At 42.9% G+C, this 26,494-nt stretch overlaps 1 protein-coding gene across 3 annotated transcripts in view; it reads left to right on the forward strand.

Annotated features, from left to right (window-relative positions):
- SPATA13 (spermatogenesis associated 13) overlaps positions 1-26,494 on the forward strand; it is a 149,109-nt gene that overhangs the window by 27,307 nt on the left and 95,308 nt on the right. Inside the window, exon 1 of one of the 3 annotated variants that reach the window (XM_073613429.1) lies at positions 5,224-5,398. The exons of the other annotated variants lie outside the window; for them this stretch is intronic. Coding sequence (XP_073469530.1) covers positions 5,348-5,398 — 51 coding nt within the window. The 5' untranslated portion in view covers positions 5,224-5,347. Of the gene's footprint in view, positions 1-5,223; positions 5,399-26,494 lie in introns of those variants that run through there. 3 annotated transcript variants of the gene reach the window in all.

The following is a 26,494-nucleotide window of genomic DNA, read 5'->3' on the forward strand; positions in this document are numbered from 1 at the left end:
TACTGAACCAGCCAATGCCGCCTGACATTCGGCCCGTGTGTACCAGGGACATGTGGTGAGATCAGTGGCTGGGGAGGCACTGGCTAGTATCAGAGCCAGATACACACAGGTTACATATGCCACGATCGTTAGAGCGGGAGCAATACTTCTAGCACTAGACCTTCTCTGTAACGCTAAACATTTAACCTGTAAAAATGTTTACAGTGTCGCCTATGGAGATTTTTAAGTACTGAAGTTTGGCGCCATTCCTCAAGTGTGCGCAATTTTAAAGCATGACATGTTGGGTATCTATTTACTTGGTGTAACATCATCTTTCACATTATACAAAAAAATGGGGCTAACTTTTTTTTAGTTTTTTTTTTTTTTTATTCATGAAACCGTTTCTTTCCAAAGAAAAATTTGTTTGAAAAATTTCTGCGCAAATACTGTGTAACATAAAAAGTTGCAACGACCACCCTTTAATTCCCTAGGATGTCTGCTAAAACAATATATATAATGTTTGGGGGTTCTGAGTAATTTTCTTGCAAAAAAAAATATGATTTTTACATGTAGGAGAGAGGTGTCAGAATTGGCCTGGGTGGCAAGGGGTTAATTACCGTAAGTAATATACAAATTATTTTATGTTATTTTTAAGGTAATTTACTATATTTTCAAAAACTGTACTCAAGGCTTAACAGACAAATTACTGAAATTTTGAAGTTATAACTTTCAATTTCACAGTAAATAAATAATAAATTATTATGTTATAACATATAGCATAATATGATTTAGCTTGATTATAACAGTACCTTTTCAGCAGCAGCAGATTCTCATTCTCCCTCTTAACTCTGTGAGAAAAACATGGGATTGTGGGTAAATTTTATACCCATAAACACATGTGTTTTCTAAGGATGAGCTCAGGCGTGTTCGCAAACCTGCACATGCAGAGCCCGCTAGGAAATCGGCACTGCACAGCGCTAATCACAGGCAGTGAGACATTTCTAGATCTCTGCAGCCGCAGATCGGGAAAATGTCTCACTGCTTGTGATTTGCTCTGTGCAGTGCAGACTTCCTGGTGGGCTCTGCACGTGCAGGTTGCGAACACGCCTGAGCTCATCCTTAGTGTTTTCCTTCTAGTTAAGAGGGCTGGGCTGGAAGGGAGCATGTGTCTTTTAGACACATTCCTCCTTCTATGACACTGCAGTGAGAGGTGTGCCTCCACTGCAGCATTTTTATTGGACAGCTTGGGCCAATGGTACTTTATCATTGGTCCAAGACTCCAAGCTGTCCATTGAGCTCTGTGCCTCTGACAAGAAGTGAGTAGAGACACTGTGAGACCAACCTTTATCTGCTGCAACAGAGTGTGCCAGCTTTTATTTAAACTGACCGCTCTGTATGTAGTTTCTGACAGGCTGTACAAGGAGCCCCCGTATCTCTGGAACCATAGGTCTTAGGAGCCCCAAAGTTTGACCAGTGGTGGAGTAGGACTTCAAATTTGGGGTCTCGATGACCTTCAAAGCTTGATCGGGTGTGTGGGTTTTTTTTTTTATGTTCATGCCTCACCTGCCTCCCCTGACTGCACATCCCTGGTGTGTACAAGGCTTATGCTGGCCATACACTATATGAAAAATTGTCCGAAATTCGGTCATTTTAAACAGTTCGTTTTTTGGACAGTTAATGGACACAAAATCGATAATCGTTGGGACGTTTTTGAGCCAAAAAAATTTAAGGACAAGTTTGAAAAATTTTCTGCTGACGAACGAAAAATAGAAAGGTTAATGTGTTTCCCGTCTGAACTGTTTTCACTAGGTATATGTAAAAAAACTAACAACAAATGCAATCATTTATGTCCACTGAACGATTTATCGGTCATTACATGATGGCATTTGCACTCACGGTCGAATGTTCGTTTTTCGAAAACGAGTTCAGCCGATTTTTCGTATAGTTTATGGCCAGCATTAAGGCTGATAACAGTGCAAATACAAGCTAGAGTCATTAATGGGGACAGGATTGTAGGCATATAGATGATCTATAAGACAGGTCAGTTAGGCTTGGTCACCATGCAAGTCAGAATCTGACCATACAATCTTTGTACCATCAACTTTGCATCTACCTAGGCTATGTAATATAAGTACCTACCTAAACTTTATTATCAATTTGTACCTAATCAGGTAGGACCTTGTACTACATACTTGTTGGTGGACCTAAGGCCCGGTTCACAAATGCGATTTCAGCAATACAAACTGGCTGAAATCTCAGCGCTTTTGCACCAAAATGGTGCAGGAACCTTTTTTTTGGTCCGGACTGGAATTGGATCACATGGGTGTTCACCTACACCGTTTCCCAGTTCACACTGTGAACTGTGAATCGATCTGGGGATGTCGTTAACTTTACATTGACACCCCCAGCTGTTTGTAGATCTCAGTGTGAACCACTGTGCGATTCAGGTGCAATGAGGTAACCCACACTGGATTTGCAGGGTTCCCGCATTGCACCAGTGTGAACCGAGCCTAAAGGAGATTCATTCAACCAGATTGTAACGTGTGATGAGATTAACAGGCATGAGGCGGTGTTTCAGGTCCATGTCGCAGATCATTTTCTGAAGATCATCTATCGCTGAGCCCAGTCTAATCTCTGTATAAATACCTTGTTTGGGGCCACCATTGTTCATGAGTGCACCCTGTCTAGAATCTGGAACTCTGGACACTAGAAGGACCACATATGTTATAGGCTGGTTTATGTGAAAGAAGACCTAAAAATATTAGGTGGGTGAGTGGTGCAGATTGTAGACGGGGACTGGGCTGCTTCACTTTACTACCCACTGTAAACCTTTCATAATCTAGAGAGCACTGAGCAGTTATTGTGGATGGTGAATCAGTACACGGTTAGAACCAGGATACCCTTCCTTGCCTGGACTTGGTCATGTGATCATATGTCACACATGTATGGTAGGCATGTCTCCTAGCCAGACAGAATGTGTCATAGGTACTGGCACGTGTCCCCAAGGTATCAGTGGCAAGGTCACAGCATCTACTGCGGTTCCTTTGTAAAATGTAGCATTACATCAATGGAGGAGTCCGGACACTAACAGGGCAGCATTTTATGTCATTGTGCCCTTTTTTGTTCCGGGAGAAGTTTGACATTTAATCCGAAGCAGGAAGACAATCCCTTATGTCTGTAGCAGAAGACACGATGACAGTAATTGGGGGGTATGTCTTGTAAACATGCATATCGCCCATCCTGTAAACGATAAAAGACCAGAGGAAGCGAGTAAAATGAATCTTTGATGAAGTCTGATGGGCAGAAATGGAGCAGTACGATCCCGCTGGAATAGTGATTTCCTAGAAATACATCTCTGTACAGGTTACATTTTAATCATTCTATCCATATAGCTTGGTGGAGGTGTGTACAGCCAGCTGTATCAGCAAAAATTAGTTAAAGTCCAACTCCAGACACAAATGAACATAAATCATTAGGTGAGATTGGGACTGTGATAGGGTGGCGGGCAATCTTGCGCTAACAGACACTATCTGAGAAGGCCACTAACTGACACTGACGTCGCTAGTGACACTACAGTGATTGGTGATAATACTGTACACTGATACTGTACTATTGACACTGGACTGGCTGGGAAGGGGTTAATATCTAGGGGCAATCAAGGCTTTAACTGTGTGCCTAATGATGTGTAATGTGTGCTGCTTTACTATCTGGCTGTTTCTTCTCCCTGCTTTGCAGGGAAAAGAAACAGCCATATCGTTGTTCCCTGTACACAGAGCTCTGCTTTTTTGTAAACACAGAACTGTGTGTGATTGGACACAGCCGATTTGGTGACTTCAATCATTGCTTGAAATCAGCTGCCAAACTTATGCTGTCGGCAGGGGGCTCGCACATGTGCGCCACCGAACCCGGAAGAAAGGGCTGATGTACAGGTACACGATTGTGCCTGCACCTGCCACCCACTTGCAGTATATTTTACTGTGTGTGGTCAGCAGGTGGTTAAACCGTGCTCTGTGACACTTGGATGGCCCCAACTTCCTCTCTACATTAGTTTCAGTCCCAGCGACAATGGCCATTAGTATAAATCGAGTATAATCTGTTCTGTCCAGAAAATAAGTATTTCCAAATCCTTCTTCTCTTTTTTTTTTTTTTTTTTACTTTTGCATAGATAGATTTGGAAGTGATGAAAGCCCTGTCAGATTTCTTCCGCTGTCATCAACATAGAAAGTGATAGGAAATCCAAAATACAGTTGTCACCAGAATAGGCCTACTGAGTGAATATTTTGAGGGCCGAGCTTTTCATAGACCGATGTCTAAAGGACGTATTCACACTAGGTGATCCATACAGTGCCAGAGTACTTTGACCTCCAAAGTCCAGTTTGGAGTTCAGTTGACAAATGTGATGGCTCCTTACCATGATTGCTTCTGGTTCAGGATACGGTGCCCTGGTCCTCCTGAAGAGGAGGCCTCGGGCACAGTTCAATTGAACTCGAGGCATGGTACAAATCTGTTGATCGCTAAGTGTGCCCCATATGTGGAACTCCTATGGATCACTGGTAGAGGTGATGATGTAAGTGTGCCTGGGCCTGGCACAATGGCTAGCGGGTAAGGGGAGACACCTTTGCTCGTGCATGGAACAAGTAAACTGTGCCTAGTGTGGGTTCACACTGTACTTTTATAGAGGTTTCTACTCGCTCCCTGTTGTGTCTAAATAACAGGAAGTGAAGGGAAATCGGACACAGACAGCAAACTGACAATGGTATCAACTATTCCTTTATACAAAATTTAAAATGGCTTTAGATATAGTTCAACTCCACTACCCAGAAGAAGACTTCAACTCCAATGGTGTAATGAAAGCTTTCCTTGCTGATCCTGATGAGCAGTAAGGGCAGGGTATACATTTACATAGATTTCTAGGCTGTTTGGTACAGGGTTACATCATAGCTGTGCTTTAATTATGAAGGAAATATGTTAAGCACTTTGTAATAGCATTTTTTTTTCTAAGAATGATGACTTTTCTGTCCCTAGGGGCATCCTGTATACCAGTACATGTCTGTATACATTTCTATGAAGCTGTTCCCATCTTCTTTAGAGAAGTTCCCCTTGCTTTGTACCCATCTGATACACACTTCACTCTGTCTGAACTGCGACAATAGGAAGGAAGTCTTACAGCATGTCAGACTAATTGCAAAACTGAAGCTGTGAACCTTCTCTTGACACATCTGCACAGTGGGCGGTTTGCAGTAAAGCTTTACTTTTTTCAAAGTTGCTCTTCACAGCAGCTGCGTGCATGTCGGCTCAGCGTACAGCGCCTCTGAGAGCGCTCGTGGGTGGTTCGGGGGACACCTCGTAGACCCCCTTTGTGTGGGTGATGACGGACCAACTTCTCTCACCTGGAAAATGGAAATGCCCCAATTATGTGGTGAGTAAAAGTTAGAAGACAAGGTCATGTAGTAATGGCAATAGCAAGTTGTGGTATGTACAGCCAGATAACCAACTTAATTGGTTGGTCCTTTTTATAGGGATAAAATCCTAACTCCTGCTGAAACGTCTAATTTTGTATTGGATGGAGCAGTAAAGGTTTGAGCCTGTTTGTTTTATTTGCCATATTTGTCTCGCCTATCCGGACAGGATAACAGAAAATCTCTCCTTAAGGACACATTCAAAAACACATTTTTGTAAGGGTTACAACATCTAATAACATATTATTGTTGTCTGTGCCTTCCTGTTCTAATGAGAACTCCACCCCAATTTTTTTGTATGGGTGTCACAGGAACAGGAATTGAAGCAAAATCTACTTAATGGTGTCACACAGAAAACAAAATTGTACAGAAACATGGGCACTTTCCCATTTTAGCCAACATTTAAAAAAAAAAAAAAAGTATTGATTGAATTTAGGCTTTATTATAGGGTGCTATATCGTGCATTCTTAACATTTTGGAATTGAATCACGTTGTCCTTGTTTACTTGTAAGTAAGTTTTTTTCATTGTGGCTGAATGCGGCCTAGGCTAGCTTTGTTTTATTGTCACTCTGATGTACCAATAAACGACACTTCAAGGATTACAGTTTTGCCGGTGTCTTGCCGAGAAAGTTCCCTCGGCGGAAAAGTTCCCCCCTGTACTGCGCAAGCGCTGCGCTTGCGCAGTACGAATGACCAGCAGCCGCCAAAAACAGCCGAAGATGAAAATCTTCAATCAGCTGTACACGGCGCCTGCGCCCTAGGTCCAGGCTGAAGCCCCTCCATCCAAGTGGACCTAGAGGGGGAATAAAAAAGTGCCGAGCGCAGCGAGGCCGTGCCCGAAGCGTGGCGAGCGAAGCGAGCCCGCGAGGGGCCCCCTTACAGGCGTCGTGTACAGCTGATTTCTTCTGTATTTCGCTTCGGCTGTTTCCGCTGGTTCCTACTGCGCAGTAGATGGGGGTCCTTATCCGCCGAGAGGAACTTTCTCGGCAGAACACCGGCTCTTCTTACTATTGTTGCATTGAAGTGTGTTGGGACACATCGAGCCTCGGCACCTGTGAGTGGACCTGGTGTATGGATTGAGTTGTCCCTGCAGAGAGCGCTGTTACCTTTCTTCTTTTCCATGCTAGGCCAGTATCTTACCTCCCCATCTACCCGTCTATTCCCTTCCTATGGTTGGCTTTAAATGGCCTGATGAAATCAAGCAATGCTTCCAGTATAATTTTGGGATGAGCGGGTCATTTCTGATGTTGTACAGGGAGATGGTTTTCCAGTTTGTTGGAGAATCTCCTACATAGTAAGGCTGCTTTGGAACTCGGGAAAATATCACAGTATTTGTATGTGTATTGCTGTAAGAGTCAGGTAGGTTCAGTTACAGAGCTTTGTTAGATCAGGCTGTAGGTGCATATGAATGATTCTGTGCAGCATTCATTGCATTGTCCTTTGCACCTTTTGTAGAAGGTGCCTCAACACTGTATCTTGGCCTAGGCCGGCACTTTGGAGGGGGGCAGCAAGAAAGCCCCCCCCCCCCCGTAAAAAAAAAAAACAGCCTCCTCCCGGCTCCCACACGAAAAGAGTCCCCACCTGCTTACCCTACACTTTTAGTGTAGGGCCAGTTTTATGGAGCAGACTGGGCTGGGGGGGCTGATTATTTCACTTATTTGTATGATGACTAGGGAATTCCTAGTCGTACAAATAAGTGAAATCCTTTGATTACAATCAGTGGCAGCAAACACAAGTCCAAATATCTTACAAGATGGGAGTAATCTTGCTAATCCAGTGACGTATTGTGATCGCACATATTATCCAAAATTATCGGATTATAAAATCGCACATACTCTATCCAAAATGGAAAAAAAAAATGTTTGCCTATAGCGCTACTTTAAAGTTATTGTAAAGGTTGTGTGTTAAATAAAAACGCATGTTATACTTGCCTGCTTTGTGCAATGGTTTTGCACAGAGCAGCCCTGATCCTCTTGTTTTTGGGTTCCCCTACCGGCGATCCTGGCTACCCCCCCTTGTGAGTTCCCCCAATAGCAAGCCTCTTGCTATGGGGGCATTCAAGCAGGCTCACTCCCGAGCCACGCTCCTGTGAATGGATATTGTCCATTCACACACACACAGCGCGGCTTGGCCCTGCCTCTGTGATCTCCCACTGCTATTGAGCCAATGAGAAGAGAGAAACCTAGGAGAGCCACTGCTCTCAGGCACATCACTGGATTGAGATGGGGCTCAGGTTAGTATAAGCTTTGGCTGTGGGAGGGGGGCTAGGGGTAAGCTGCACCCAGAATTTTTTTTTTTTTTACTTTAATGCAGAGAATGAACAGCTTTAATTCTAGAGGTGTTCTTCACCCCAGGAATAACACTTTGTAACCTTGACATCAATCTTTTATGAGTAATTCCTCTTTAGTATAAAAAAATCCTTGGAGGTCGCCTTCCCCCTCCTCCAAATAAAAATCTCCAGTGCATGCAGCTCTCCATGCTGATTTCAGAATATCTCCTAGTCCTAAGTAAAATAATATTTTTGTTGATGCTTCAAAATTATGATACCACCTCCTGGACATTCCAGGGCACTGTTGATGTAACCAGCTGCCCCCTTGGAGGGCTACGTCTCGTTTTCACATCTTACAAGATCTCGGAGGGAGGGATTTTTTTCTCCCCACAGATGATGTCTTATGGCTTTGTGCATGCACCTTGTTATTGTTTATACCTTGACATGGCTTCATCAACACAATTGTCTGGTAGTGTAAGGCCCCTTTCACACCGATCCCTTTTTGTTGTGTTTTAGTAAATAATAACTAAAGTATGAAAAATGTGTCCCTGCATGCTGCATCTCTGGTGCGCTTTTCAGAAGCGCACTAAAAATGCATCTCCCATTGCATTCTATAGAAAATTCATCAAAACACACAATCGAGGAGAAGGAAAAAAAAATTGCCCCATGGTGGGAACTGTGTACAGAAATTTGGAGCTGCTCACGTGTATGAAAAGAAACCTGTATAGACAAATGTTCCATTTTCTGAGAAATGGTAACCATAGTGTTACGCCCATAGGCTTATATCATTGTGACTCCCAGTTTCTATTCTGCTAACTTTTACTACAAGTAGCTGTGTAACCACGGCTATGTAGAAGTGGGATTTACAGTGGATTTCAGTGCTTAAAGGCATAGTTCATCTTTACCAAGAAACCGCCCACTTTAAAGGGTTAGTTCACCTTTACCTGAAAACTGCCTATGCTGATAAGGGGTGTCTGTAGATAAAAAAAAACAAACTGTGCAGTGCTGACTAAAAGTTGAATAAATGCACTTGCTATAGGTCATTTACTTGCCTCATGAAGCCTGACTGGAAAGCTCCTAGGACGTTGCTAAGAGAAACCTAGCAGTTATTTTTCAGCCCCTACTATCACAGGCGCAAGCTCCTTCTCTGATTCAAACAACCCCACATGCCCTTTCTCTCCCCCGATGCAGTAGCTTTGAGTTCGGTGTTTGAGAGCTCACTCCTTTCATGGCAAAAGTGTACAGTAACACTAGGTGTCTCTTAGCAACATCCTAGGGGTTTTTCAGTCAGGCTTTGGGGTACATAAATGGCCTATACCTATAGCAAGGGCATTATTCAACTTTGGTCACAGCTGTCTACAGACGCCTCTTATCTGCATAGGCAGCTTTTTGGTAAAGATGAAGGTGAACCAACCATTTAAAGTGAAAGAAAAGCCCCTTTCACACAAGCAGTCCGATCAGGTCCATCTGTCATCTGTCGGACACTGCATTGTCCTCTATGGAGCGGCGGATGTCCACTGACACATATCCGCTGACACCCGCCTCCATCTGATTTGATCCTGTCTACCAAAGACAGACGGATGGTGGTCCAGTTTTCCATCCGTTTGGTGGATCTGATTGAATGGCATCGGATGGAAATGGACAGGTGGTCCGTTTCAATGTGATTGCCCTCTTTATCCAGCCATGTGCTTGAGCTCCCTGCTCCCACGCATTGAGAACAACACTGGAAACAACAACTGGCATACGTTCGCCACAATGTTGATTTGCAGTAGAAAACCCTGCGGACCACCAAAATTTTCTCATGGTCCATAGACCACCAGTTGGCGACCGCTGGTCTAGCACTCCCTAAGCTGGAGCTGTAGGATCACGTGACTGAACCGGATTAAAAATAAGTATACACTTATTTCTTCAATGGTATAATATGGTTCAAAAAGCTCTTGAAAGAGAAAAACTGGCATACCAACATCGGAGTTGTGTACAAAAATTCTATAAAATATGGTCCCCCTGGCTTGCTGTTTGGCGGTTTATTCTGTTACCTAATTTTATGACATTCTATTTGTGTTACTACTCAATGTAACGAGCCCCTGCTCGCTCGGTTCCACTCTCCCGACACTCCTCTCCTCTATAGAATCAGATTGCAGATCGCAACATCTGATTGTTTGGTCATCCGATGCCCTGGGATTAGAACTACAGCTATGTGCCGTTCTAACCCAGTTGTGATAGCTCAGAACAAACACCAGGCAGGCTGTATGTAAGTTCAAACAGGAATCTCTCTTTATTGACAGGAATACAGGCTCTTTTATACAGTAATACATTGCATAACTCCTGCTCATATTACTCTAACAATACACCTGTAACCTAATTAACCTAATTAACATGAGCTAGTTTACTAACATGACCTCTTGCCCAGACTTGTGGTCACCGAGCTTTACACAGTACATTATACATTATCATAAGTACAACCACAGGACATTTTCACAATAGCAGGAGCTAATTACAATTAACAATACAAACAGTGTTCTCCCCCCTCTCAGCCTAGTCATCAACACTTATAGTAGGAGTAGACTGTTTGTCTCCTAGCCAGTCCTGGAGGCTAATGTGATCAGCTCACTCAATTAACATGTTGAGTTCAGAATCAAACAAACCAATAATAGTCTTTACATATATATCCTGGGAGATATTGGGGATAAATATTACTGTCCCATTTTAAGCAATCCAAGACATACCCTCCAAGTCACCATTTCCCATATGGCATACACGGGGTCCCCAGAGTCTGTGTGTCCTGGGGGACCAGGACCCGAATCCACAGTAGTACCACCTCAAGAGTCCCCAGGCATACAGCTCAAAAAGAGCACCGTTCCCCCAAATGCCAGGGCCCATAATCGGTCGGCAAGAGGCTTGCATTCAGTCCCCTCCAACAGCCTCTATCCCGGGTGAGTCTGTCACACTACTCATCTACAGTAGATGTTTCTGGAGCTCTCTTTTTTCTTTCTTTTCTCTTTTGTATTGTTTTGTATATTAACTGCTGAAATAAATTCAATAAAGGAGAAAAAAAAAAAAAAAAAAAGTATACACAGATTTTTTTTTTTTTTTTTTTTTTTCATACGGATTAAGCAAGATAAGTAGTTAGACTTAGGCTTTTCTTTCTCTTTAAAGTAACACTAAACAATATCCTTATTCTCCCAAAAATAATCCATACACATCCACTGCTCTGGCTCTGTAATCTATTTTTCAAGAAATTCCTTGTGTTTTTTTTTTGTTTTTGTTTTTTTGCCTCTCCCTTTTTTTTTTTTTTTCTCTTCGCTTTTGTTTGTTTTGAACAAGCTTTGCACATTAGTTGCGTTTGTGTGTGTTACTCTGTGCACACTGCAAATCCCATAGCCCCTAGACTATCTTGGTAGTGAGTTAAAGAGGGTGGCTATTTTTGACATACAGTGGGGGCCATGGAGTATGAACGTAGCCACCCTCCAACACAGTGGTCTCCAAACTGCGGCCCTCCGCTTGCTTTTATTCAGCCCTTGGGGCGTTATTTCATCCACTGATACCAACAATGGGGTATAATTCCCCCCTACTGACACCAATGAAGGGCACAATTCTTCCCAATGACACCAAAAATTGAGTTGAATGACACCAACGCTGGGGCACCATTCCTCCCACTGACGCCAATGCTGGGGCACCATTCCTCCCACTGACGCCAATGCTGGGGCACCATTCCTCCCACTGACGCCAATGCTGGGGCACCATTCCTCCCACTGACGCCAACGCTGGGGCACCATTCCTCCCACTGACGCCAACGCTGGGGCACCATTCCTCCCACTGACGCCAAAGTTGTTTTTTCCCCACTGACGTCAGGACCTTTTCTACTCGCGATGGTCACAGTCCGGCCCCCCTAAAGTTTGAAGAACCGTAACCTGGCCCTTTGCTTAGAAAGTTTGGAGACCCCTGATGTAAAAGAAAGGCAGATCAACAATTTGGAGGGGTAGAACAAAAGAAGAAAATACATACTTGAATAGAATTTTTTATTTTTTTTTTTAAACCAGACTTTAGTTTCACTTAAAGGATAGGTTTCACCTTTTGGGAACATGTTATATGTTCCACCCATTTTTAGGGTGGAACATGTTCCCAATGCTGCAGCTGCTGCCCGATTATATATTAATTTTTTATTTCTTATTTTTTTTTAAGTGAACTTCTTCTTTCCTTTAGCCTTAGAGTTCACACTGCCACAATATCGAATTCCGACATCCCTGCGCAACTTCATCGCGGCATGCATATGACTTCTTTAACCACTTGCCTACAGGGCGCTTACACACCCTTCCTGCCCAGGCCAATTTTCAGCTTTCAGCGTTGTCGCACTTTGAATGACAATTGCGCGGTCATGCTACATTGTACCCAGATTAGACTTTTCTTCACACAAAAAGAGCTTTCTTTTGGTGGTATTTATTCACTGCTCAGTTATTTTTTACTTTAAAAAAAAAAAAAAAAAAGACCAACAATTTTGAAAATAAAAAATATTTTTTACTTCGTTTCTGTCAGTAAATTTTGTAAATAAGTAATTTTTTCTCCTTCACTGATATGCACTGTTGAGGCGGCACTGGTGGGCTGAACTGGTGGGCATTGATAATGTGGCACTTATGGGCACTGATGAGGAGGCACTAATATGCCGCACTAATGGGCGACACTGATGGGCATTGATGGACAGCAGTGATGGGCAGCATTGATAGGCAGCACTGACTGGCATCACCAGGGCCGGCCCTACCATGGGACCCGATGGAGCCATGATTCCAGGCAGCACATGGGGGGCGTCATATTGCCGCCCGCCAACCAGCCCGTTCTGCCTGCTCCGCTGCGGATCCCACTGGGAGGATCCGCCGAGAAAGGTCCTCCATCGGATACTGTCCGCCCTGTACTGCGCTGGACGGAGGACAAAGGAGACACCGAAAGTCTCCGAACATGAACAGCTGTTCATGAGCTCTCCACGGCGCCTGCGCTTCAGAGTACATTGTGACACACGCTCCCGCTGTTGATGTTCGGAGACTTTCGGCGTCTCCTTTGTCCTCCGTACTGCGCATGTGCAGTACAGGGCGGACACTATGCGATGGGGGACCTTTTTCGGCAGAACAACGGGCTCTTTACAGTGGGATCAGCAGTAGTGGCAAGTGACAATCCACAATGTGTGGCAGGTGGTGTCGTGGCAAGTGACAATCCACAATGTGTGGCAGGTGGTGTCGTGGCAAGTGACAATCCGCAATGTGTGGCAGGTGGAGTAGTGGCAATCTGCAATGTGTCGGGTGACGTTGTGACAAGTAACAATCCGCAGTGTGTGGCAAGTGGCGCCGTGGCAAGTGACAATCCGCAATGTGTGGCAGGTGGAGTTGTGGCAAGTGACAATCCGCAATGTGTGGCAGGTGGGGCTGTGGCAAGTGACAATCCGCAATGTGTGGCAGGTGACGTTGTGGCAAGTGACAATCCGCAATGTGAGACAGGTGGCATCGTGGCAATCCGCAATGTGTGGTGGGTGGCATTGTGGCAAGTGACAATCCGCAATGTGTGGCAGGTGGAGTCGTGGCAAGTGACAATCTGCAATGTGTGGCAGGTGGCGTTGTGACAATCCGCAATGTGTGGCAGGTGGCGCCGTGGCAAGTGACAATCCGCAATGTGAGGCAGGTAACGTCGTGGCAAGTGACAATCCACAATGAGAGGCAGGTGGCAAGGTGGCAATCCGCAATGTGTGGCAGGTGGCACCGTGGCAAGTGACAATCCGCATCTGAAGGCAGGTGACGTTGGCAAGTGACACGCTCGGGGCTCCCACTGATTCTGTATTATGAGTTGAACTATTTTATTTTATATAACAATGTAATAATATAAATATTGCACTTCAATCATTTTTTTTGCGATATGACACTGCGTTGCTTTAACTGACAATTGCGCGGTCGTGCGACGTTGCAACCAAACAAAATTTACGTCCTTTCTTTCCCACAAATAGAGCTTTCTTTTGGTGGTATTTGATCACCTCTGCGGTTTGTATTTTTACAGGTTCTCTTTATACTCCTTTACATGTATAGAGCCATGACAGGTTCACTTTAGTTACCATGATATAAAATAATGGATGTGGGGGCATTATGGTGGACGTGATTTTTTTTTTTTCTTTTTTTTTTTTTTTTTTGGGGGGGGGTGGGGCAGCATTTCATTCTTGGTACCAGGCAGCACAATGTCTTGGGCTGGCACTGGGCATCACTAATGGGCACTGATTGTGGGCACTGGTGGGCACTGATTGCTGGCACTGGTGGGCACTGGGCACTAATTGCTGGCACTGATTGGTGACATGGTGGCACTATATTGTAATCAGGGCACTGATGATCAGTTCCCTGATTACATGTTTTGTTGTTCCCTGCAAAGAGATGCCGCTCATCAGCTCTCCTCGCCACACACTCTACCGGCATCTCCGTGTTTACATGTGACCCGCTATGATTGGACACAGCCGATCACATGGTTAAAGAGCTGCGGCCACGGCTCTTTACAGAGATCGGGGTCGCGCCATGTCCGAGCAACACAGCGCGCGAGAGTGGCTGTTTTGGGACGCTATCATGAAGTCATCCCAGAATGAGAGCCGCACCGTCCCGCCGTCATTTGACGGTGGGCGGGCGGCAAGTAGTTAACAGAAGTCAATGCAAGTCGTATTGAAGTTGCACCAAAAGTAGTGCAGGATCCTTTTTCTAAGTTGGAGAGAATTGCGTCGCACCGATTATAATGGTTCCATTGTAGTTAATGTGGCCTGAATTGTCATGCGACTTTGAACTCTCTAGTCGCATGACAAGTTGCGGCAGTGTGAACCGGGGCTTAAGCTCAGCTAGCACAAAACAGCTGTGTATAGTAACCGGACTGTTGATGCAGCAGTTTATTCTGATTATCTTCATGTGATAGGAGTTTGGCTACTATGGGTGACTACACACCACTGTTTCCATTACTCACATACTCGTTCAGTCACTGCTTGTTGGATTTGACTGTAGTGACGGCTTGACGCTTTAAAAAATGAAAGAAACCACTGCATGCAAATACTGCATTTCTAAAGAAATCTAAAGTGGAAATAATGTTCACTGTAGGAGAAGTTATAATTAGAGCATCTTCCCACCATACAGAGGCCTCAGCCCTCTTCGCATATTTGAAAATTGCAGAAAGTCTCTTTCTGAGAAATAATTAGAGGACAGGTTCTGTACACAGTTCTGTCAGAGGTGAAGTAAGCCAATTAGAGGAAGAAGGGGAAAGGATTCTGGGAAATTCCTGCAGGGAGAGCATCGGCGTTTATGTACCATTCAACATTAATTCCCCATGGTTGATACGATTGGAGCTCATAGATCTAATACGTTTCGAGTTGCTAAACCCCTCTAGTCAGAGCTCCACCTCTCCAAGAAGGAATATAACTATCGATCACCAAAAAGCTAGTACCTTCAGGGTTACAATTGTGACGTTCCCTGTAGTGTTTTGGAACCGTATGTTTAGTATCCCCACTTTTTATTTTGGCGATATGTTCCCCTACTCTAATTGAAAAGGTACGAGTAGTGCGTCCAATATATTGCTTGCCACATGGACTCTTATCAAATAAACAACATATCGTGTGGCACACATGTGAAATCCTTTAATCGGATATACACGATTAGTGACAGTAGAACTGAATTCCAATGTTTTGGACCTTCCATTTATATTGTGGCAACATACAACACCATTTTTTGCAAGGATAGTACCCCTTCAGGTTATGGAAAAAAAGAAGGGCGAACAGGTGGATTCATTATATTTGGAGCAATTTTACTTTGCAGTGAAGGTACACTAAATGTAACTTTAGCGTGTTCCGGTATTAGGGGACGTAAAACCTTGTCCATTCTAAGAACATTACAATGCTTGTTCAATATAGTTTTAATATCCTTGTGTTGCACTGAGTATGAAATTAGAATTGCCCATTTGTAGGAGTTATCTTGATCTCTTGGAGGACGATCCAATAACAAGGAACCTCTATCTGTCTTCAAAACATCTTGATATTGTAATTGTACAGACATTGGATCGTACCCCTTATCCAAAAATTTTTTTAGTCAAGGTCGAAGCCTGTTTTTTAAAAATCTCTGTATCCGTACAATTCCTACAGAGTCTTAGTGACTGACTTCTTGGAACAGCTTTAAGCCACGATTGATGGTGGCAGCTATCTACAGGGATAAATCCATTTCTGTCGGTTGGCTCAAAAAAAGTTTGAAACTTTAATTGAATTGCCCTAAGTTAATCTTGATTTCTAAATCCAAAAAGTGTACCTTAGTGGAAGTAGACTCGTAAGTCAAGGAAATACCTCGATCATTTGAATTTAATATAGAAAAAAAGGAACTCAGATTCAAGGCTGCCATCCCAGAGGAGGAGGATGTAGTCTATATACCTGGGCCATAGGGCCTGGGAGGAACCTCCCTCATGATAGACATCCTCCTCCCACTTGGCCATAAACAAATTGGCGAGGCTGGGGGCAAACTTAGCCCCCATAGCCACGCCTCTCTGTTGGATAAAGAATTTACGGTCAAACCAAAAATAGTTATGTTTCATCGCAAATTCAAGCAATTCGATAATATAATTGCACTGCATTTGTGTAATAGAAACATCTTTATTCAGGAAGTGTTTGACAGCTTCAATGCTTAAAGTATGGGGAATACAGGTATATAACAAGGCCACATCTGCCGTAGCCAATAAATAATCACCCTGTATATCCCTTCTAGTAATTTAATAGTGTGACCCATATCCCCAAGGTACAAAGGAATGCGTTTTACTAGCAGCTGTAAAAAGAAGTCAATATAGCAGCCTATTCTTGACATGACCGGATCTATACCGCTTCTAATGGGGCAACCTGGGGAATGAATGGGATTTTTGTGTATTTTGGGAAAAAAATACATAATGGGAATTCTCTGTGCTAAATAAAATCTCTTTCTTGTTTAAAATGTTCATTTGATATCCTTTTTCGAGTAAATCCTCTAATTTATCTCTAAAATTATTCGTAGGGTTGATAAGTAGTGCCTTGTATGTTTCTGTATCCCCAAGGATCCTATACATCTCTCGCTCATAGTCTATCCTATCCAGGACAACCATGCCTCCACCTTTGTCGGCGGGGCGTATAACAATGTCTTTATTTTCACTAAGTGATTTAAGGCCAGCTTGGAACGAAGGATGACTATAGGGTTTCTTAATGGGTAATTGAGCCAAATCGCTGAGAACAAGGTCTTTGAAAATATTGACTGCCGGGGCAACGGGGATGGGGGGATTGAACAAAAGATTGGACAATCCCGAGTGTACCGTGCCTGAAGTGGCGGCTCCCGCTTACCTCTCACAGGGATTGGACGCAAGGTATCTTTTTTGTATGTTTACTTTCCTAATACATTTATGAACATCAATAAAACTATGGAACTTGTCCAATCTCTTCGGAGGGGCAAACTTGAGGCCTTTATCCAAAATGACAAGTTCTTTTTTCGATAATGCCTTTGAACTCGCTGGCCCCCTCTGCGGCCTCTTTTGGGTCTGGAGCCCTTTTTCGTACCTGTGTGTCCTGCTGAAAAACCTGATTGACATAGGAATTATGATCGTATTGACTATGTCTATACGATGGTTGTTTATAGTCATCCTCCCATATAGTGATGATAATCATCATTATATGTGTCCTGTAAGGGAGCAAATCTATTATGAGTAGTAATGTAAGGATGATTATAGAGTCGCATCTGTGTATTGTGGGGGGCTGGGTAGTCAGTATATTGAGAAGGGGAATTATATTGTGAATAGCATTCCTGTTCTCTCTGGTGGTGAGCTTTAGCGTCACGCTGATTGCCTCTAAAATTACCTCTTCCACCCCTTATATTAGGGTTATTCCCAACACCCCCATAGTTTTGAGAGGGGGTACGTGAGCTCGGGTTTCTATTCCTATAGTATGGTGGGGGGTCATTCTTGGGCTGTCGACCTCTTCCTTTAGGAGTCTGTACAGGTCTTTGATTGGCAGAATTGGGCTGGATAGCACCGGCCATGTTGGTGAAGTTTTTAGCACCATTATAGGCCCCCAGCCTCGCCAATTTGTTCATGGCCAAGTGCTCCCACTAGAGGATGTCGTCTGTCGTGAGGGAGGTTCCTCCCTGGTCCTATGGCCCAGGTATATAGACGACATCTTCCTCCTCTGGGATGGCAGCCCTGAATCTCTGAGTTCCTTTTTTTTTTCTATAATAAATTCAAATGATTGAGGTATTTCCTTGACTTACAAGTCTACTTCCACTAAGGAACACTTTTTGGATTTAGAAATCGAGATCAACTCAGGGCAATTCAAGTTTCAAAGTTTTTTTTTTAAGCCAACCGACAGAAATAGATTTATCCCTGTAGATAGCTGCCACCATCAATCGTGGCTTAAAGCTGTTCCAAGAAGTCAATTCCTAAGACTCCGTAGGAATTGTACGGACACCGAGATTTTTTAAAAAAACGGTTTCGACCTTGACTAAAAAAATTTTGGATAAGAGGTATGATCCAATGTCTGTACAATTACAATATCAAGATGTTTTGAAGACAGATAGAGGTACTTGTTATTAGATCGCCTTCCAAGAGATCAAGATAACTCCTACAAATGGGCAATTCTAACTTCATACTCAGTGCAACACAAGGATATTAAAACTATATTGAACAAATGTCCTTAGAATGGACAAGGTTTTACGTCCCCTAATACCGGAACATGCTAAAGTTACATTTAGGGGAGTACCTTCACAAGTAAAATTGTTCCAAATATAATGAATCTACCTGTTCGCCCTTCTTTTTTCCATAATCTGAAGGGGTACTATCCTTGCAAAACATGTTTTGTATGTTGCCACAATATAAATGGAAGGTCCAAAACATTGGAGTTCAGTTCTACTGTCACTAATCGCGTATATCCAATGAAAGGATTTCACACGTGTGCCACACGATATGTTGCTTATTTGGTAACGTGTCCATGTGGCAAGCAATACATTGGACGCACTGCTCGCACCTTTTCAATTAGAGTAGGGGAACATATCGCCAAAATAAAAAGTGGAAATACTAAACCTACGGTTCTAAGACACTACAGGGAACATCACAATTGTAACCCTGAAGGTACTAGTTTTTTGGTGATCGATAGTTATATTCCTCCTTGGAGAGGTGGAGCTCTGACTAGAGGGTTTTCGCAAATCGAAACGTATTAGTCTATAAGCTTCAGTCGTATCAACCATGGGGAATTAATGTTGAATGGGACACAAACTCTTTTTTGAATAAAGCTTAGTCCCCAGGTATATGATCATTCATTTGGGGTATTATGTGACTTTGTCTCGGTATGGATATATTTTATGTATCCAATTTTAAATTTAATTTTCAGTTTAATATTTTTTTTGATAGGGTTGATATAATGTTGTATGTTATATTACATGTTTGGGTTTTGTCTCCCTCTGAGGGTCAGCTCCCTGTCTTCTGTGAGGTCTGGACCATCATGTGCTGGTTTTAGATATGTAATTAATAGTGCTTTGCATGCCATGTTTTATGGCGTGTATTGGGGGTTGCATATGTACATTATTTTATGTTTTTAATTCACCCCATTTTGAGCCATTTTTGGCTTTAGTTATGTCCGTGACACCGTTCATTACCGGCGATCGGTGTGCACTGCTACTTCCGGGTAATTTACCATTCCCTGAATCTAGTAGCAGTGCTCAGGAGGCTTGAACAGCTCCTTTGATCAGTCACCATATTTGTGGTGATGATCAATAGAGGACCATGCTTCCTTTTTGGGCGCCTTTTTGCCGTCGTCCAATGCTGCAAGCGCTCGGCGACTTTCCCCTACTGTATTGCCTTCCTTTAGTTAAGTTGACTGCAGTTCCAATTCAACTATATACTCCCTTTTATATGTTTGTCTTTGGGACATTTTTCATTTATCTGAATATAGTGGAGAATTGATAGGAGTTAACACTTCCGGCTACATCCATATTGAGGCTTTAATCACACATCAGAGTGAGGCTTGAACCGCAAGCCAGGGCGCCATCTTTGCAAACCAGAAGTGGTGGTTTTTTATTTTCGGCGGCCATGGAGCTGGCTCTCATTAGGGGTGACCCTCTTATCTTATAAATACGCAGTGGCAGCAGTGGACCAGCACCCCAGATGTTGCCTTATTAAGACGAAACGCGCTGGGTTGGGCTCTGCTGATGCCACTGCGATCTTTGATTTTTACCTACATGCTTTTAATGTCTTCTCAAATGTGAGTGACCATTTTACTTATTTCAATAAATGTTTTATATGTAAATGGAATCGCACTACGTGGCCCAATTTTTCTCCTTTTGCCATATATAATACGGGGAGGAACTGCTTTTGATCTGTGGTCACTATACCTCTGGTGGATATCCATTGATGTCAAATACTGTGACGGACACCCCTTTGATTGGTCTATATTGGAAGCCGTGTATGCTGGGCTTCTCCCTGGGTGTATTACACCAACAAGCTCTGTTAACTCATTAGGCATATGCCTAGTTGGGTTCAACCTGTCTGGTAAGTCTCTTTCCTTTTTGGTGGTGGATTATCTACAGGCAACTAGCTCACAAGGATTTACTTTACAACAGCCACTTTATTTTTGAGTGACTTGATAGACTTTATTTGAATATGCACATGCGCTGTTGGTTTATGTAAATACGCCAGTATTGTTTGCATATTTTGAATATATTTTAATTTATGTTTTACACATTTTATGCACATATGCTATTTTTGTCCTCGATTTCGCTTCTATTATCTCAATTAGCGCTGCACTATACCACTTTCCAATTTGTTTATTTTATCACAGAGTTTCTGTTGTGCTGGCAGCTACCATTTATCATTTTAAGCGCGGTTTTTCCTTTTTCTTTTTTCTACAGCACTGTTGTGTCCATGCTTCCCGGCTTAAAGCGAGGCTTGAGCCGCGTCGCGTTGTATCCTCCTCCTTCATTCCACCTTCATTGGTGTCTGGGATCCAAGGTGTGGATCGCATTATCGATGCTGCCCAGCTCAGAGCGAGGCTTGAGCCACGTCGCGTCATATCCTGTCTCCCATTCTGCTTTTATTAGCATTTTGGAAACAAGGTGTGGAACGCATTGCGTCATATCTGCCTAAAATGATAGCGGTGTCTGATAGCGAGGCGTGGAACGCACGTCTTCGCCATATTGGAACACCCGATTTGGAAGTAAAACTTCTATTGGTGGATTTTCTTATATACGCTGTAACGATTGCCCGCGATCTTCACACCCCAAATTACGTATTTTGAGACGATATGCATCGGGTGACGGTCGTGGCAATCGCTGTAATTACAAGCTTGTTGTACTGGATTTTATGTAAGTGCAAACAACTCCCCCCCCCCCCTTTTTTTTTAAATAAATAGCTCAACAGAGTTACACTATGTGCAGCTCTTTATTTTTCATGGTATATGTCACGGATTACTACAACTTCGGAGATCTACTTGCTGCTTATCCCAGATTCCGCTTTGGATGCTGGATCAACCTGTCCATATACTGGATCCAAGGGGTGCATATATTGGTTTTCTATACAAAGATTTTCTCTGAGGTCCTCTCCTCACCAATGCCTGTTTGACACACATACTATACGGTATGTGTCCATCCCATCTGGTAAGCGTGCCAATCTTGCTTTTGATGATTGCATTTTGAGATCATGTTACCTATTATCAAGATTTTCTCTACTATCAAGTCTATTCACTTTCAACAATTTTTATGTAGACCGTTTTATTAATATTTTATTTTTCACCATAATTTTTCTGTCACCATGTATTCATCCAAATGGACTATTAATGATGTCACATTGCATTTGAATTTTTTTTTCCACTTTTTACATTTATTCACTTTATTGTGTGCTTTCTTATTTAGTTTATGAGCGCTACACTATTTGTTTTTATTGATCAGAGACTACCTGGTGTTTGGTAGCCTCTGTGACCAGGTGACCGGACCGTCAGATTGTTTCTTGGGCGCGCTGGTGAAACCGGTAGGCCCGAGAAACACCTGCCAGTGACGGGAAGGGGGACGTCCCCTCCAACCTGGGAAAACGGTTCAGCGGCTAATTCCAATAATTTTTCAGTGTAATAATCGGAAGCCTAAAATTTAAGTTAGTGCAGAGGAAGGCAAAAAATTTGTATAAAGCGAGCTCTGGTTCCTTCTGATCCTCAAAGGCCACGAGATACCTTCTGCATTAACATTGAAAAAACACAAACGGTAATGAAACATAGGGCCCCTTTCCTGTACAGGACACTTCTCTGTGGCTTTTCAGGAAAGCTGTACACAAGTGGTCTAATATCATTTAATCTTTCCCCATGGAGGAGCCATGATTAGTGCAGGCCGCTTTATCTGAACATGTTTACTTGTCAAACAAGTAATGTCATCCGTTCCCCGACAGACTTCAGGGTGGCTTGTTGTATGACAGACTAGTTCCGTATCCTGGAGGCAAGAAAAATAAACTGCTGAACGAGAGAAAAATCAATTGATTCCCCCATCCACACTGTTTAGAATCTCCTTTGCCAGCATCTGTGTTCATACTGCTGTGGCACCCATGACTATACACAATGACGTTTTCAACCCAGCTCAGTGGATTTGGTGCTTGCAAGGCTATGCATGGTTCAATTTTATTTTTATTTTTTTGCCATCTATAATCCCATTGATTTTCCTTCCCTTCACTTCCTCTTCACTTCCTGTCCCATAGCCAAAACAGGAAATGCCAAACTGAGGGGCTCTCTGGTTGTCACCAAAACTAGTGTTTCCTGCTTTCACTCTGTTGTAACTGTAAACAGTACAAATAGCGAGGGTGAATCTCCCCAATGGTGGCACGGACAGAAATAAAAACCTGGCAGGGGGGTTCTAATCCCTCTCCATTCTATAGAAAACAAAAATAAATACATTGTTAAAGGCAACCGAAGGACAGATCGCAAAAACAATGCGTTTTGTGGGCACCAGTTCGCATGGTGCTACAGTACCTTGTGAACTGATGTGTGTTTTTCAAAAGTAGTACATGCATTTACTTTTTTCTGCATTCTGCTGCGATTTGCAGCCCATTCAAATGATTCTGCTGTAAACCGACTAAAATTATGGGAGCAGAAGAGGGTGCAGGATGTACTGGGCTTTCTCTTTACTTATTACACATTTGAGCTTGTGTTACAAACAAAGTGAAATAAATGTACCAAATAAAGATTTTATGGAGGTAAGTAAAAATAGAACTTGCAAAAAATCATTGACCTTTCACTTTAATGCCTACAAACCTTTTATTGAAAACTTGCATGTAAGCATTAAAGGGAGAGGAGACCTAGGCCTGAAGAGTGTATTTGGTTGTATGGTTTACTATACGTAAGTGAATAGAGAAACCTTCACTTTTGTTTGGGTCATGTCATGAAGCTTAGGCCACAATGTTGCCTGCTGCCAGCCCAGTCATTGATATAAAATCCAGCTTAGATTTTCATGACAATTGGAAGAGAGAGAGCAACAATTTAAGTCTTTTTTTTATCATTCTTCATTTATTTTATACTATAGTTTTGTTCTTTTTTTTTTTTGTTTTTTTTTTATGTTTTTAAAATGTGATGTAGAAAAATGAGACAAAAGTAAGTCATTTCAGAACTTTCTCCACCTCCAGTGTGACCTATAAACTGTACAACTCGGTTGAACAATAAACTGAAATCTTTTAGGTGGAGGAAGTAAAAATAAAAAAATAAAATAATATGGTTGCATAACTGTGCACACCGTTAAACTAATACTTTGTTGAAGTACCTTTTGATTGCATTACAGCACTCGGTCTTTTTGGGTATGGCACATCTTGACTTGGCAATATTTGCCCATTCTTCTTTGCAAAAACACTCCAAATCCATCAGATTGCGAGGGCATCTCCTATGCACAGCCCTCTTCAGATCACCCCACAGATTTTCAATCAGATTCAGGTCTGGGCTCTGGCTGTGCCATTCCAAAACTTTAATCTTCTTCTAGTAAAGCCAATCCTTTGTTGATTTGGATGTATGCTTTAGGTCGTTGTTCTGCTGAAAGATGAAGTTCCTCTTCATGTTCAGCTTTCTAGCAGAAGCCTGAAGGTTTTGTGCCAATATTGACTGGTATTTGGAACTGTTCATAATTCCCTCTTCCTTGACTAAGGCCCCTGTTCCAGCTGAAGAAAACAGCCCCAAAGCGTAATGCTGCCACCACCATGCTTCACAGTGGGTATGGTGTTCTTTTGATGATGTGCAGTGTTGTTTTTGCGCCAAACATATCTTTTGGAATTCTCGCCAAAAAGTTCAACCTTAGTTTCCTCACACCATAACACGTTTTGTCGGGCTTGGATGTTTTCTTCGTAAGAAAAGGCTTCCGTCTTGCCACTCTACCCCATAGCCCAGACATATGAAGAATATGGGAGATTGTGGTCACATGTACCACACAGCCAGTACTTGCCAGATATTCCTGAAGCTCCTTTTATTGTTGCTGTAGGCCTCTTGGCAGCCTCCCTGACCAGTTTTCTTCTCCTCTTTTCATCAATTTTGGTGGGATGTCCAGTTCTTGGAAATGTCACTGTTGTGCCATATTTTCTCCACTTGATGATGTCTTCACTGTCTTCCATGGTATATCTAATGCCTTGGAAATTCTTTTGTACCCTTCTCCTGACTGATACCTTTAACAATGAGATCCCTCTGATGCTTTGGAAGCTCTATGCGAACCATGGCTTTTGCTGTAGGATGCGACTAAAAATGTCAGGAAATACTTACTAGAACAGCTGAGCTTTATTTGGGGTTAATCAGAGGCACTTTAAATGATGGCAGGTATGTATTCTTATGCAACCACATTATTTTAGTTTTTTTAAATAAGATTTCAGTTTGTTTTTCAATTGAGTTGTACAGTTTATAGGTCACATTTAAAGATGGAAAAAGTTCCGAAATGATTCTTTGTCTCCATATTATTTTTTTATTTTTTTTTTATTTTTTTACATCACAGAAACCTGACATTTTGAACAGGGGTGTGTAGACTATTTTTATATCCACTGTGTGTGTGTGTGTGTGTGTATTGTGACCCAATTACATTTTTTCTGGAGCAAGCTGACATGTATCGGGGCAAGTTTATACCACGGTGAAGGGGCAGTAGGGACCTAGCCAGTCCAGCCAAGATGTCAGATCAGGCGGTGTTCATCTTATGTGTAAGGCCAGTTTAGCATTAATCTACATCAGGAGGAAGCGTGATACAAACAGATGGCAGAGATAACACTCCTGGCTAACCCTACCCCTATCCCTGTCGAGCATGAAGGTTCTATCAATCAGGGAAATGTAGCATGCATCGTATGTCTCCTAACTATGGGTTAACTTTTGCCAAGTTCTATACATTTACTTAAATGTACATATACCTTAAATATTAACCAGGAGGCAATCTATGGGAGAGGTTACATTTGTTCTTTTATTTACTGTAACTAAATGGCAAAGTCTATGTTGATATTGTGCGTATATTATGGTGTTTTATTTTCATTTCTGTGTTTTTTTTTCTTACACACCCCAGAAGTGTTATATAACTGTATTAAAGGGTAATTCCTTTCATGAAAAAAAAATGGCATTCTGGTCATGTGCTGGGAGCACACAGGGCACGCGCTGTCAGCACAGTTTTGTGTTTTACATATGGCTACATATATATGGTCTCTCTGCGTTAAAGCCCTCCCGCCTAGAGGCCGCATATATGCGTATGGTTAGCGGGAAAAAAGGTCCCTGCAATGTACATTAATTACCCAAAGGGGATTTTTTTTTTTTCCAACAAAGGTAGAATTACTTTTAAGTCCCCGTGCACAAAGTGCATTTGTACAGCTGCTTTTACCAGTGTCAGATGTGGTGTTTTTTTTTTTCTCAGCTTAAAAATGCCTATACATGTTATTCTATGGACTCATGCACACACAGGATTTTAGGAGCTGTAAGTGGCATAGGCGTTTTTCAAGCTGCAAAAAAAACCCTAGGGCCAGCACATTCTGAGGACTGGCGTTACAGCTGTAAAAATGCATGACGCTGCTTAATGAAGCCATGTCCAAGCGTCCTTTTTTTTTTTTGTTTTGTTTTCTTGTTTTTTTACATGAAAATCAATGGTTCCCTGTGAGAGCCATGTTAACTGATCCGACTTTCAGCCCATTGATTTGAATGGAAGTCGCATCCAAGTCAGATCATGATGGTGCGACAAAAAGCCAGCTTGGGTCCCCCCCCCCAAATCCATACCAGACCCCTATCTGAGCATGCAGTCTGACCCCCTCCCCTCCTGGACCATACCAGGACACACGCCCTCAACATGGGGGGGTGGGTGCTTTGGGACAGGGAGTCTCTCTCGTTGATGGGGACAAGGGCTTCTTCCCGACAACCCTGGGCAGTGTTTGTGGGTGTCTGTGGGCAGGGGGCTTATTGGAATCTGGAAGCCCCTCAGATCCCGCCTGTCAGCGCTGCGCCCCCTTCCTACAATAAACTGCTCCGCCCAGGGCACCTGCCCCTTCCGCCCACCCCTTGTACTGGCCCTGGTTGAGGGCATGTGGCCTGGCATGGTTTAGGGGGGGGGGGATTGCTCGCTCGTCCCCCTTTCCTGACCTGCCACTCTGTTTTTTTTTTTTTGTTTTGTTTTTTTCATCATTTTATAATTGTTGCCTTTTTTTTTGCCGTTGTTAAGGACATGGCAGCCGGCTTCCTGGCCCGGTCGTTAGCAACCAGCTCAGTGTGGCAAATTACCACATTAAATCGGAGTTCCACCCAAAAGTGGAACTTCCGCTTATCTGTTTTTGACAGGTA

This window comes from Aquarana catesbeiana, linkage group LG02 (assembly GCF_042186555.1).
Source record: "Aquarana catesbeiana isolate 2022-GZ linkage group LG02, ASM4218655v1, whole genome shotgun sequence".
Lineage (NCBI taxonomy): Eukaryota > Metazoa > Chordata > Amphibia > Anura > Ranidae > Aquarana > Aquarana catesbeiana.